The 15,359-nt window shown below is 40.8% G+C and overlaps 1 protein-coding gene across 2 annotated transcripts in view; it reads right to left on the reverse strand.

Annotated features, from left to right (window-relative positions):
• Window positions 1–15,359, reverse strand: part of LOC103459315 (thyrotropin-releasing hormone-degrading ectoenzyme) — a 174,294-nt gene that overhangs the window by 31,747 nt on the left and 127,188 nt on the right. For both annotated transcript variants that reach the window (XM_008400786.3, XM_081603849.1), the window contains 4 exons: window positions 13,632–13,769; window positions 13,220–13,285; window positions 5,868–5,933; window positions 5,324–5,502 (listed from right to left, as the gene is read on the reverse strand). In XM_008400786.3, the coding sequence (XP_008399008.2) occupies window positions 5,324–5,502; window positions 5,868–5,933; window positions 13,220–13,285; window positions 13,632–13,769 (449 nt within the window). The remainder of the gene's footprint in view (window positions 1–5,323; window positions 5,503–5,867; window positions 5,934–13,219; window positions 13,286–13,631; window positions 13,770–15,359) is intronic.

The raw sequence follows: 15,359 nt of genomic DNA on the forward strand, positions 1-15,359 counted from the left end.
ACCAGCTGTGTGAGGAAAATCATCAAACTGCTGTTTCTCTCCGTCTTTCACTCTGAGCCGTTACTGTATGCCAGTAATAAATGGCACCAATAGAAAAGCGTTTAAAACATTAGATTCTTCTCGGTTCCACTAAAACCCAGATTTTAATTAAGCTCGTTTTGATCAAACTCATTTAGATTTTAATTAGACTGGATGTTAATTAGAGGTTGAATACAATCAGCTCGACTCGCTCACACCAGTTAAACCACAGATCCGTGTTTATGGTTCGAGGCGTTACTGCACCCAAAAAAAACTTTCCTAAAACCGCCGTTTGTCGCCGCAGGCAGCAGAGGATCAATACGAGACCCTAGCAACCAAATATTTAATCCTACATTCATATGAGAGCGACTGACAAGAAGAGAACTCAATCACACGCAGTCAGCAGCACGGACAGCAGAATGTGTTTATTAATATTGATGAGCGCGCTCGTCCTCAGAGTTTATAGTTTATTCATCAAAGCCAGAAACCAACTGGATGTATAAGAAGAAAAGCAGCAGGAAACCATCAATGCATATTTTTACAGTCGAAACTCTTCAGATAACAGAAACCCCTGTTGCTCCTCATCCTCTGCTGCAACGCACATCGACCTCATTTATATGTTGGAAAACCAAAGATTAAAACATAAACTTCAGCAAAAAAGTAGATTTTTTCCTGTGGTTGGGAGTTTAATTAAGGGAGGAGCTTTACAGAGATACATTTAGACTGTTCTCATGGTAAATTCATATTAATGAAGTTAAATCCATCTTGTCAGGGCTTTTTTTTTTACAGTTTTCTCCAGTTTGTTCAATAAATTTAAATGTATTTGTGTTTGTAGGGATATAAGGATATAATGACTGTGGTATTTAGTGCCAGCCATACAGTTATGTAAAAAAGTACTAGCTGATGTCGTCACTTTTATCGTGATCACAATAGCAGCAAAAAATGAAAAAATGGTGACCAAGCTTGACGTCCGTATCGCTGGCTCCTAGTTTGATGTGAACACATTTTAACGTTAGACAGAAATAATGAGTGATGAGTTCACTCGTCACATCCAGGCCTGGTTACAAAGAAATGAAGAACCAGAACCTTTCCGACGACACGAAAAATATCTGAAAAAGCAAAAAATCTGAGAAAATTAATGAACGGATGAGAAAGTCTGGAAAGGGTTAAAAAAAAAGCATTCGTCAGATTTTGGGACTCTGTTAAAATCAAGCAATTTTAAAGGGTCAATATCGTGTAAAATCAACTTTTTAAAGCTTTTTATCAAGTTTTAATGCTCATCAGACACAAACCTCGAGTCTTTCGTCATCCTTAAATCTCCAAGGCAACCATTTAGCATTGCAAAATGCCTGGGTGGACCTAGCTCCTCCCCTTTTCGGCTCCTTCAAACTAGCCAGCAGCAATCAGCAAACACCTGATGGAGCTGCTGCTCAGAGCAACGCTGCTAAAGGGTTAATAGAGAAGCCATGTTGGGATGATTTCCTGAAGGCGGAGCTTCAGAGAGAGCAGGAGTTCTTAAAGAGACAGAGGCCCAATTTCAAGGCGCTAATTACAAAGTCATACGCGATACATACGGTAACACAGTTACTTGTTTGTGTTATAAAATGGCTCTCTGAGCCTGTAAACTCATAATGGCGTCCCTGTAAAGCTCGGCTCAGACTGCAGACGCATCAGCTGACAGGTAGCAGAATGAGCGTCTGTGTTGATTTTAGGAGTTTTAATGCTAAACAGGACAGTTATGAATAATTCCCCACCAAATTCATGTTCATAACGTCTATTTATAAACAGCTTAGCCGTTTTAAAGTGAAAGGTGTCTCTACGGAAACGTCCCAGAGGGAAACGGGAACCAAAATGGAAATGCTGAGTGAAATGTAAACAGGCTGGAAGCCTTCTTGTGAATGTTGTTTTTGTTTTTAACAGCCAAGGTGAGCGGAAGCGGCCGGCGCCGGCGCCGTGTTCGTACCGGCTGTGACAGTTCACACCTACAGACACGCTGCTGCGAAAAACTAATTGCTCAATTAGATTTATTCAGAAGGTACTTGTTTTTAACAGACACAAATAACCTGGTTGCAGTTTTCACAAGATTTAATTTTTGAGATAAAAAAAAAAGTCCAGAACAACTCGACTCCATGTGGAAAAGTAAGTGACCCCTAAACCTGATAACCGGTTGGCACAGTCCGACGACCTCACCATGTCTTTAACGACACCGAGAGAAAGACATCTTCTCCATTTTCTTTACCGAACTGTTTAATTTAGCCACAGTGGAGCATGAGGCACAGCCTTTCAGTTTGATTTATCTCCATACTTTGACTAGACCTTCATTTTGATCGCGGACCTTAAGGAGTTTTCGGTGTTTTCGACCAGAACGAGCCTCAGTTTTTACATCTGGTTTCTTTAGGAAGCTGAAAGATCTGAGTGAACGTGAAAACATCTCATGTTTTACTAACTGAGGAGACGAGCCTGCAGATGTGAAACCTTTAGCAGCGACGCTGGTTGACCGTTTCCCCCTTTCGCTGCCTGAACTGGATGAACTTTCCTATAATTATTTGAACTAAATCTCCACTTTGCTTCATGTTTCCAGCCGTCTCTCTCTTCTGCAGCAACTTTCAAAGCTGCTTTGATGAATGAACATCATGAAAAATACACACAGCAAATAAACAGCATATGGCCTGATTCTGAGTCTTTACGCAGAGACGGGACTTTGACTGGGACTATAATCATCGGCAACAAACGTCCGAAGAATAAAGCCTTGTGTGATTTAAAGCCAGGAGAAGAAGCAGCAGCAGCAGCTCATTAAACTCCACAGATAACAGCCTGTTTAGCTGTTCCTAAAGCCTTGGACACATCCAACAGAGACGCAGAAAGCTGCTCTCGCTCTTCCTCCGCAGCCATAATGTTCTTAGCAGAAACAGTTTCAGTATTTATTGGACTATAAACCTGAGAGCTGCGAATAAAGGCTTCATTTAACCTCCGAAATAAAAGAGACACAACAAAACATCAACAGTTGCGTCTGATTTGAGCCTGGATTTAGTGTGACGCAGAAAAGGAGGAACACACTGAATTAATGTAGGTACGATGCTAATTAGCACCACTAGGCACTTAATCATATTCATAAAAACAGAATATTTTCTTGAACAAAAATTGCCATTTTCATCAATATACTTATATAATAATTATTTATCATCATTATACATTGATTATCTAAAGTAATTCTTTCATTTAATGTTGCATTATTGAAATCCATGTACACAATTTTACATTTCTACAACTGTAGCTAAATTATGCATATAATACGTACCCAGTTATTTAAAAATGCTTTTAACTGCTTAATAGGTCAAACATTAAATACACCTTAACATGCTTTAATACGACCAGTAGAAGTAGTCTACCATTGAAGAAAACATCCACACTATTCCGTATTTCCATTCTCACTCTACAGCCAATCAGGAGCTAGGAAAATAAATGCCTCTTCTGGATTGGCTGCTTTGCAAACGTCAGCCAATAGCACGTTAAGTAGCGATGCCCCAAGGTATTTCAGCTCCTGAAATGGTAATTTCTTTCAAATATTGGAAATAATTCAACTAATTCAGAGAAAAATCTACAAATAGGCAGAAATCAACTATACCACTAAAACTAGCATTATTCATCTCCATTCCTCAGTTGCCTAGAGTCGCTAAAAAGCATCAAACTCAAAATTAAACGTAAGATTGAGTATATATGTATATATGTTATTGCACAATCTACACCAAGGTTAAGACTATTTACTGAGTTTATCAGCCAAACTTGAGCTCGGGTCAGTTCTGCGTAGTTCACACTCTGACCACTAGATGGTATCAAAGCCCCTCTAATCGCATCTTCAGAATGAGAGGAATTGGCATCAGCCAGAGTTTGTGAGGTTCATACATCACCTTGGCTGCATTCACAACCAAACAGGCGTCACTCGTCCATAAGAGGTTTGAAAAAGGAAATGCGTTTCTGAACGCAGCTCAAAACGTTGCTGTTTGTTTACCAAAGGGCGGGCGAACGCTCTGGGATCACCGAGCGAGTTTCTGACTCAAAGAGAGGAAAACCAGCAAAGCCTGAAACGGACGGCTTCAATTCAACAGCCAACCGAGGCACAAAGGGCTCAGATGAAAAGACGACAGAGAAAAGAAACTTCCAGCGAGAAGCCGGGCGGGACGGAGCGACTGTAAACTGCCTCACGGGAAGAAAAAAGGAAAGAAGAAGAAGAAGGAGGAGGAGGAGTGAACAACAGGTAAAGAGCACTGCTGAAGTATTAATGGAGGAGAAAGTGGGTCGATAAAACGCAGAAGAGAATAAACTCCAAAGATTGTCAAGGATGTGAATAAAACATCATGGGAATAAAATATGAATGATGCATAAATGATGGAAAAGTAGTAAAGGAGGTAAGGAAAAGTGGGCAAAGGGGGAAATGCGTGATTGCAAATTAACAAATTTAGTGCTGAGTGCGTCACAAAATTTTAAGATCATCCTGAAACAGCAGATGAGTCATGAATTTACGTCACCAACACTTTCCTGCATGTTTCACTCAGAAGAAATGAAGCTTTTCAGGACAAATTATTGCTTGAAGATTTGAAAATTATCTGTTAATATTTTCTGAGAGTTATCTTTTAATCCCTAAAGATTTCATTCAAATGCTAAGAATTATTATTTACCACATTATAAATACGAGCAGCCATTTATTTTCTAAGACAGAAAGAGATGAAAACTGTTAATGTTGATTTTCTGCTTTCCAGTCTTTGTAACGACTATTATACATCAAACCAAGTCATGAACAGATTGTTATCAGACATTAACATCCCATAATGATCCACCAATGTCACTGGTTAATAATCAAGCTCATCATTTTGCAGCTGCAGCTCGTCGCTACCAAACCGGCTTCCTGTCATTTCCGTAACGTCGGATAAAACTGGAGCCTGAAATCTCAGAGTTTTACGAGTCTAAAATTCAAGCTGAGAAATTTATATTTACAGAACAAAAGTTTGGTTAAAAACCAACTTTTAATCACTGCTGATGAAACTTAATGACGCCAAGAGCTGGAAACCCTGAAGACAGGAGTGAGAGCAGATTAACACATATTTAACTGGACAAAGGTCTAGTTAAAACCTGCTTAAGTTAAAGTCAGTTAAAGCTTTTATTAAGTTACCTTTTTCTAATTTGCAGGGATTGAGAATTTAAATTGTGATTGCTTTCATTTTTGAACAATTATAAAAACCCTGAAGTTATCAAAACTCACCATCTGATGATTAAAAACACACTAATTTGTCTTGGACTGTGTTGCTACCTGAGGTTGTTTCTGACTTCCTCTCCGTACAGGAAGTGCTCCTGGGTGACGGTGATGTAATGGGTTGGCAGCTGCTCTGATTGGTTCTTGCTGATGGTGACGACAGGGTAGCCCATTTGCAGAGTCCATCTGTCCATCATCTCCCCGATGTCGATGTCCCGCCCTTCTGAGCGCATGGCCTTTAGACGGAAACAAACGCAGCGAGCCGATTAGAGGAAGACGAGTGACCTTCAGGTAAATTAGATGCCTAATTGGCTGCCTGTTAATCAAACATTTTCAGTATATAAAAAAAACAAATCGATGGTGATCACATTAAAAACTTCTTGTTGAGAAAACAACTCGCTCTGGTTACCAAGGCAACAAACTTTCTCCATCTCATCAAGTCTTAGCGAGCATCGCCCTGGCCTTCGTTAGAATTACTCAATAATTACCAACTTCAGTGAGTCAGGCTGCTCTCCCCTCCTGCTGAGGCCAACGTGCCCTAAAGCCTCAAGTCCAAATAAAGAAAAGAGAAACGGCTTAAAACCAAACAGACCAAACGTACCTGAGTTAGTTTGCTCCAAAGGTCGTCTCTGGCTGCGTTGCTGTACATGTGGCTCAGGAGATAATCCTGAAGCAAAGTGAAAGAAAGACACAGAGACGTATGATGGCAACGTCTCCAAGACCACAAACACTTTGAGTTTCACACATTTAACTGCTGTTACGACGTCCTTACTGGACTCACCAGGACCAGAACCACTTAAAGATTTCAGAGATGCTCACCAGTCTTTGAGACGAAGGCCTCTCCATTACGGAAGGGGCAAGTCAAAAATAATCCTCCAGTCGAGTCTTTCAGGGATAAGTCAAAGTCTAGAGGCTTTTAGAAAAGTTCAAGACAAATTCCTTAGTGGGATTCGAGGTTAGACCAAGTCAAGTTTCAAGTCTTTGGAGGGCAAGTCCAAGAAAGACTCAAGGTTTTGTTCCACAAGTTCAAGTCTAAGGTGTTTGAGTGGCGCTGAGAATAAATAATTCAGTGTTTTCCTCTATCTGTTTGCTATTTACATGCTCATATACACATACATGCATTCACATAGATCACATGTTTGCAAAGCAAATGACACAAAAGAGGGCGTCTATTTGGGGCGTAGCTTAGGCAGAGGCTAACAAAGGGAATGACAAACTGCTGTTTGATGCCATTTTGCTCTGTTAGCCCATAAGGATAGCATGAACAAATGGAGCAGCATGAATTCAACTCTTCACTCTTCTTCATCCTCACATATCAAGAACCTAATGGACAAAGGATAATTCTGCACAGGGGCAATTCCTTAACCTTGTAGGGGAAAATCCAACTCAACTCTGAGTCCTTGAGAGACGAGGCCAAGTCAAGGTCAAAGTCTTTGGAGGACAAGTCCAACACGTCTCGTGTTTGAAACAGGTTCAAGTGTTAAGAAAAATACATTTAAAATAAGTTAGTTTTAAAACTTAACATGTTTTGATTGAAATAGCCTAATTATAGTTTTAAAATTTATAACTTGTTCAGGCCTATTGATCTTTATTTTACCTGTAGTTAAAGCAGATGGTTTGCCAAGATCTCTGATCTGCTCTTTGTCTGGGAAACAATCAGCAGGAAGTTCCAGCTTTTCACACTGATCTGTGAAAAGCCATAAACCAGCAGGAGTTCGGAGAGTCTGCTTCCACCTTATTTAGACAATGGAGAAACTGGTGTTTGATCTTATGAACAAATTGCAGGGAGTTTCTAATTTTAAAAAGGGTCAGAGACAGGTTCTGGTTGGATGAGCAAAGATACGCCTTATTTGAATAAATTAAAGAAAAGAAGATAAAACTTTCCACACAGAGTAACAAATTAGATTTGCGCTTACAATTTCTCCAAAGACGTCTTTGCTGTTTGTTTGTCTTTCTTCCTTTTCTCAAGTAAATTTATGTGTTTGTGCTCTGAGGTTTCTGATGTGCTTTTCTGGTGATTGTATGCATCTGTCTTGAATAAATGCTGATTATTGTGACGCTGTTATCTCTGTGTGGCTTTTGTTTCCACGCATGGAATCATTGAATCCGGGAGAACAAGAGAATATAACAAGCCAGAAGTTGATGATTTTATTCTCTTAACACAAGACAGAGCCAAGGCCTTGGCAAGGAAATTTCTTAAAGGTTTCCAGGAAACGTCCAACTCAACTCTTGAGTCGTCGAGAAGCAAACCGAAGTATAAACTCGACTGTTTAAGACGAGTTCAACTCTCTGATGATCAAGTTTAAGTGAGTCTCTAACAACAGACCCAATAATGTGCTTGATAAACTGCATCAGCGTAAGATGGAAATACAGACCTGGACAGTTTGTCACATTTAACTGTTATATGTTCATCTTTTATTCTTCAGCAGTAATTATCCTTATGCTTATGTTTTATTTTTATATAGCACTTTTATATGTAAATTACCTATATTTTTTATTTTATCCCATTTTTTCAATTATCCTTTATTCTAATACCATATTTACACATTAGGAAAAAAATGTGCTAAAAGGTGAAGTGTTGAATTTTTTATGGTCTGTTCTACCAGGTAACATCTTTTATATTTTCAACCTCTGAAAATGTAATATTTAAAGTTTATTTATAAATTTTACAGGAAATATTTGGGAAAAGAGCTAATTTAGGCCTTTAAATGAATTCCTCACATTACTACACTAGTCTACAGCTAATTATTTTTATGTATGCCTATCCTGAAAAAACACACGTTTAAATTCTCTCATTTTTGTTGTTTACATCACAAAAACCTGATGTAAACAAATAAATATGACTAAAGATCTGATTTACACCTTTCAAGGCATAAAGCGATTTTAACCAACATTTCTGCAGAGACCAGTATGAGCTGTAAATGTAAATTTTTACGTTCATGCATATTTCTCCTAAACATAACAGCAGTTGAACCAGATTAATTTTTTTCTTTTGCTAATCCAAAACTTTTAAGTTTAATTGATGAGTCCCAACGAACTACAACAGCAGATTAATTTTGCTACTCCAGGCAGCAGAGGAACTTTAAAGTCCTGGGAGGTTTCCTAATTTACTTCTTCCTCATCTGTGTTTTTTCCCCAGATGATCAAAGTTGGCTCTTGCTCGGCTGTCACCGCTGCTGCTGTATTCCAGGACATCTTCATGCAGCTGACGCCTCCCAAACAAGCCTCTGCTGTGAAGCTGTGAGCGAGTTAAAGTCACAAGCAGCAGAGCTCATTTACTATGACTTCACTGTTAGAGGAAATCTGCTTTGTTCACCGTCTGCAGGCTCTTCCACTGAGCTGAGAGAGAAACAAAGAGCTGCCAGTTTTAATAATCTCCCACTCGTTGCTTGGATTTGTACAACACAACCAAAACAAGGAGCGTCTCATCAAAATGAACTGTGAACAAAGCAGTTAGGGAATGAAATCACCTGAACAGAACATGGTTACAGCGCCCTCTACTGGCCAGATGGAGGAACATTTAGGCTAAATCCACGTGCCAGGTTTTTCCACAACTGTCCTGTTGGGGGCAGCGGAGCGCCTATTCCCGATTGTACGTTGGCGAATGTTGTCGCCGAGCAACCATGAAAGCGCTAAACTACTAGCAAGCTCGTAAAAACGGAGTTTAAAATCTGACTGATGATTTTCTGTCACTCATTTAATCCTTTTTAGTAAAAATATTTAAAAACAGAAGCCTAGCAACACAACCGCCTTCGAGGGATGAAGTCCCTGAATTTGGACACAAACTCCGCCCACATCAAAGATCCTCAGAAGAGCAAGATGCACGTCTCTTGGAGAATTTTCAGTCGAATAAACTGGTGGGACAAAATGTTGATTGCTGTCAAAAAACAACTTCAGTAAGGCTCTAAACCTTTTTGAGGTACCGAATCCAACAGTTTCATATGCGCATTCACTGAACCCTTCTGTAGTGATAAATAAAATATGATTTTTTTCCAAATTTAAGACATAGGGGTGACCCAACTAGAGTCTAGTTTGGTCACCCCAAGATCACTAAATCTTGTTAAAAGGTAGAGTCTTTGAGATCAGTTCTTCAAAATACAGTCAGTGTTTTCAGCAAAGTTGATCCGACTGTCCAGGAACGACCCAAGGTATTTAAATGTGCCACAGTTTCAACAGGTTGGCCATCGAGAGAAACTGGAACCACTTTAAGGTCTTTAGATCATTTAATTAGCTCTACATTCTTAAGAGAATGACAAATGAATAATAAATAATAAAGACTTTGTGGTTTTCTGATGTGGTAATGTGGTAATATTAGTTGTGTTACCACCCCCACGCCACTAGAGGCAGTACCAACCCCGAAAAGATGCGACTATGGAGCAGATTTAGAAGTTCACCGAAAGCTACAGAATGTGGTAAAAACTGTGAGCTTTGCTGAAGTAAATAAAGACACAAGTTCAAATCCATGCTGAGAGTGGAGCTCCTTCAATCAGGGCTCCTCCACAGCTCTGATTGGCTCAGCAATGTAACGTGATCCTCTGATTGGCTCAGCAATGTAACGTGATCCTCTGATTGGCTAAGCAATGTAACGTGATCCTCTGATTGGCTCAGCAATGTAACGTGATCCTCTGATTGGCTCAGCAATGTCACGTGATCCTCTGATTGGCTAAGCAATGTAACGTGATCTCCTGCGGAAAAGCGGGGCGTCATCACGACTTTACACAAGTTAAGACCGACTCATCGAACCCCTGGGGTTCGACCGAACCCAGGTTAAGAACCACTGGTCTAACATAAAGGCCGGGTTCAGATAATTAAAAATGTTTCCTTTGAACAAAAAACCTATTCGAACCAAAGAAAAATAAATAAAAACACAGTTTGGGCAATAACTTATTTACTTATTTTTAAATAATAAAGTAAAGAAAATCCGAAACCCTGAAACTTAAGATTGAATATTTTTTATGATGTAGTTTTTGTGGTAAAGCCAACATGTGACACATATTACTGTATATTACATTTTAACTAAAATCCTCTACACCGTTTGGGAATCAAAGAGCTCCAATTTCAGCTAATTAATATAAACAACAATATAAATTTACATTTTTATCACAATATTTCATGTTACTGTTGTGATAACAGTGATAATAAGAACGGTTTATTTTAGGTAACTGCATCCAGCCCCACAAACACAAACAGGATTTGAAAAACTTCCTCCTAATCCTGACATAAAGGTCAAAGTTTGATTTTAACAAATGTAAATTTATCATCGCATGGATCCGTTACCTTGGTTACCTGATCTCCGGTTATCAGAAGATGATGAACGGATGAGAATATCCGCAGCTCTCCTGCTATTTGAAAGAAAGTGTAAATGCTAACAGGTATCTGTGAGAGGATTCCTACATTTCTGGCGTACAGTGAAAAGCTTTTAGATAGAAAACATGTCAGAACAGAAGAGTTTAATTTTTAATCTGGGCGGCGGTCAGGGGTTTTAAGAGCTTTGGCTGATGAACAAGCGGCAGGCCGGGAGCTTTGTGTTTCTCTCTCAGAGCTTAGCGAAGTGAGAGGTTTGGATGAGTTCATGATCCCACAGACAGCCAGGCAGGAAGAGGCAGGGCAGAACCGGGTCCGATAAGCGGACCAGAGCCCGGATGAGGTGGCACCAGCTCGCTGCGTGGAAGCGAGTTTGACTCCGACACCTTTACTGACAGGAACAGATGTAGAGAACGCAGCCAGCGCCGGTCCAACACAAACAGATCTAAACAAGCAGCCGGTGATAAATATGGGCTGCAGGAGAATCTGTCTGCAGCGAACGTGAGAATGAAGGTGGCAGCTTCATGGCGGAGCAGCTACAGCTTCACAGTCTGTTAATCAGGTTTGTTTTCCTCGTTGAAGGATCTCTGTCAACACAGCAAACACTTGAGCTGCCACTTTCCTCCGTCTGCAGACGGACGGATCCTCACAGCATCGACAGGTTGCCAACATCACCTGCGTCTCCATGCTGCCAACTGCAGCTCTGAGTGCACATCATATGTAAAGGTTAGGTAATAATCGAAGAAAGGAACGCATGTCAGAACAGAAGAAATCTGTGTTTTCCTCCTTTTTGCTTCTTTTGAATAGATTTGATGATGTTTTGTGTGTTTTTTGTGTCATTTTTAAAGATCTTCTCAACCATTTTGCACCAATTTTTCCACTTTTCAAGTAAAGATCTTATTTTCTCAGCCTCCGTTTCTCAAGTATAAGTGGGTCAAACTCCAAGTTAAATTAGATTTTTATATCTTTTCTTCCTTAATTAACGACATCATCCCTGGGAAATTGTATTTAATATTCACTCTGGTTCTGATCATCTGAAACATTTATAAAATAATTCTGCTCGGTCCATAAACCGTCTTTAATTCATTCTGTGACCTAATTTTAAAGGTTGTTTCCTGTGCCGTAAAAAGCCTCCATTGTTTGTTTTTATTGTCTTACTGCATTTGCATCACCTTTTATAGACTCAGGAGCTTCATGGATGGGAATCAGCAGCGTTTATATCTAACCTGGTTTCCTGAAAGTTCTGGGTCACCTAAATCCTGCCGGAGAATCAGGACGCAGCATTTATTCTGTGTGCAGATGAACAAAGCAGTTTCTGTTTATTTAGAGCAAATGAAAATAAGCAACAGTCTTCAGGGATCATTAAATATTATTTACAGAACTTCTCTGTGGTCTGAGTCCGGTTTTATGGATTAAAAAAACAATTTCTGGCTGTAAGATAAATTTAAGTGTAGCGGCTGGCCTCCGTTTTATTGGCCGGAGTTCGTCCGTAACGCACAAATGAGACTCCTGGGTCTCCAGCGACTTTCTTTGGATGTTTATCTGCTGGAAAATCAAACTTCTGTAAAAGTTATTTCTGTCACTAAACTCCTCCCAGCTTCCTCTTTGATCCGTTTTCCAGCCAGCGGCTGGAAAACGATTCTGTCTTTGAGCTCAGTAAAGAAAATAAAATCATCATCCAGGAATGTGATGTTTTTACTGAGGATTTACTTATTAATGTAACTGCTGCAGAATCAGCAGCTTATTTTCAGAGCCTTTCATGTTTTTTTGAGGATATTTGAATTATTCTTTTTTTTTATATCCAGAAAGACAAAAACAAAGAGAAAGAGAGAGAGAAAGGAAGAAGTGTTTTTTCTGTGGAAGGAAATGTGAATCATTGCTTTGGTCTTTAAAAACTGAGTTTTCATGGATGCAGAGCAGAGAGAGAAGCAGGAAGTTCCAACCATGTGATGATTGTCATCCCCTACTCCAGCATCTTTCTGACCAGACAGATTCAAAGTGGAGCAGCTAAAACAAACCAGGTGGATGTTTTTACGCTTTAACTTGAAATGTGCTGAATCAGAGCTGCTGTTTCTCTGTGTGAAACTAATTCAGACTCAGAACTGATTGTGTTCAAAATATCTGCAGTTTATTTTACCAGACTAAGTTTTTAATTTGCAAAAGTCTCAATAGATTAGTAAACCACAGGGTATCAGATTTATTGTGTCATAAAAAAAGATGAATTTTAATTCAGAGATGATTTGCCTACAAGAAGGTAGACCAGCGATTCCAACTGAGATTCCCAGAGATGATTCCTAACATCTCTGGGAACAAGTGGAAGCAGAGTGAAAGCATTTTCCAGGTGGGAATGTTTGGCCCAGCGAAGCCTCGTCTACTGACTAAAACGCACCATGTCCTCCTTCAATCTGCTTAAGCTTCTTTCAAAAAGAAGGAGAAACAGCTAAAACAGCTTTAACTCAAACCAAAGAGCTTTTTACACAAACTGCCTCCGCAGCTCAACCCTACAATTACCATAAGCTCTCAACGGTAAGATGTTTCTGAAATATGGCTTATTGCTCAGATCGTCTGTCTGAAACCTTCAACTTGACTCGCTGACAAATCTCTTAAGACTTCAAACCTTAAAACCTCCAGGAAGAGATCTGCACTCACGTTGAGCCCCTTCTGGAACAGCGGCTGCCCCATCACGTTCGCCAGCATCCGGATCAGCGCCGCCCCCTGCAGACAGGAGCAGAGCTAGCGTTAGCTTAGCATCACACCTCACCAACCGGACCGGACTCTCTGGACAGGCGGACCGGAGTCGGGTTGAAGCAGGTCTGGTGTGTCTGAATCCTCTGGGCGACTTGCAGCAGAGCGTCTCCAACATCTGATTCATTTTGCTCTGATTTTTATGTGTTTGACGTCTGAATCTGAATAACGAAATAAAAAACTTGTTTCTGGTTTTATTGGGGCCGGTTTCCATCAAACCATCTCTGGAACTCGGCCCAAACGGTTTCACAGTTAATTGATCTTGGGTCTGAAAACCTGCTGAAGTTCTGCAGAACAGTTGGAATCGCTGGTCTACCTTCTTGTAGGCAATCCAGTCGAAGACGCGGTCGATGTCCGTCGCCTGCTCCACTTCCTGGGAGATGGGATGGGAGGAGCTGAGTCCGTCCAGCAGCATCACCTCGTGGAGGACGTCGGTCAGGAACCGCTGCTTCTCCTGGAAACACAACCAGAAACCAGACGTTTTCTACTGGGAGAGAGACGGGCTGGAGGATCCTCAACCAAACCAACCAAACTGTCCGAAAGCTGAACTCTAGCATCATATTTACTGTTGGCTGCGTCATCTTTACGCTGTGTCACCTTTACGCTGTGTCACCTTTATTTATCACCTTTACGCTACCTCACCTTTACGCTGTGTCACCTTTACGCTGTGCCACCTTTGCGCTGCGTCACCTTTACGCTGCGTCACCTTTACGCTGTGTCACCTTTACGCTGCGTCACCTTTACGCTGTGTCACCTTTACGCTGTGCCACCTTTACGCTGTGCCACCTTTATTTATTACCTTTACACTGTGTCACCTTTACACTGCCTCACCTTTACGCTGCGTCACCTTTACGCTGTGTCACCTTTACGCTGTGCCACCTTTATTTATCACCTGTACACTGTCACCTTTACACTGCCTCACCTTTACGCTGTGTCACCTTTACGCTGTGTCACCTTTACGCTGTGTCACCTTTACGCTGCGTCACCTTTACGCTGTGTCACCTTTACGCTGTGTCACCTTTACGCTGCGTCACCTTTACGCTGCGTCACCTTTACGCTGTGTCACCTTTACGCTGTGCCACCTTTACGCTGTGCCACCTTTATTTATCACCTTTACACTGCCTCACCTTTACGCTGTGTCACCTTTACGCTGTGTCACCTTTACGCTGCGCCACCTTTACGCTGCGTCACCTTTACGCTGTGTCACCTTTACACTGTGTCACCTTTACGCTGTGTCACCTTTACGCTGCGTCACCTTTATTTATCACCTTTACACTGTCACCTTTACACTGCCTCACCTTTACGTTGTGTCACCTTTACGCTGCGTCACCTTTACGCTGTGTCACCTTTACGCTGTGTCACCTTTACGCTGTGTCACCTTTACGCTGTGCCACCTTTACGCTGTGCCACCTTTACTTATCACCTTTACACTGCCTCACCTTTACGCTGCCTCACCTTTACGCTGTGTCACCTTTACGCTGTGTCACCTTTACGCTGCGCCACCTTTACGCTGCGCCACCTTTACGCTGCGTCACCTTTACACTGTGCCACCTTTATTTATCATCTTTACGCTGCGTCACCTTTACGCTGCCTCACCTTTACGCTGTGCCACCTTTACGCTGCGTCACCTTTATTTATCACCTTTACGCTGCGTCACCTTTACGCTGCGTCACCTTTATTTATCACTTTCTAACCTCCACAGTCTCTCCTGCCCACTTCAGTAGGAAATGGTTTAGTCAAAGTAAACCCAGAAGCATCCAAAGTGTCAAAGAGATAAATATCTGCCTGATTTTTTTTCGCTTTTGCTGATTGGCTCCTTGCAGAGGTCAGAGGTCGTCCTCTACTGAATTAATATTATTGAAAAGTTATGAGACTAAACTGATCAGTGGCTCAGTTAAAGTAAAAAGTAACAAGTTCTGATTTTAGATGAAAAGCTTTGATTGGATTTTAAGATTTTCTCACATTAAAATAAATCAACTATTCATGTAAACCAATTTATCTGGAAATTAAAGGTTTAACTTGGTGATTAGGAGTTTTTCTGTTA

This window comes from Poecilia reticulata, chromosome 23 (assembly GCF_904066995.2).
Source record: "Poecilia reticulata chromosome 23, P_reticulata-male-v2, whole genome shotgun sequence".
NCBI lineage: Eukaryota > Metazoa > Chordata > Actinopteri > Cyprinodontiformes > Poeciliidae > Poecilia > Poecilia reticulata.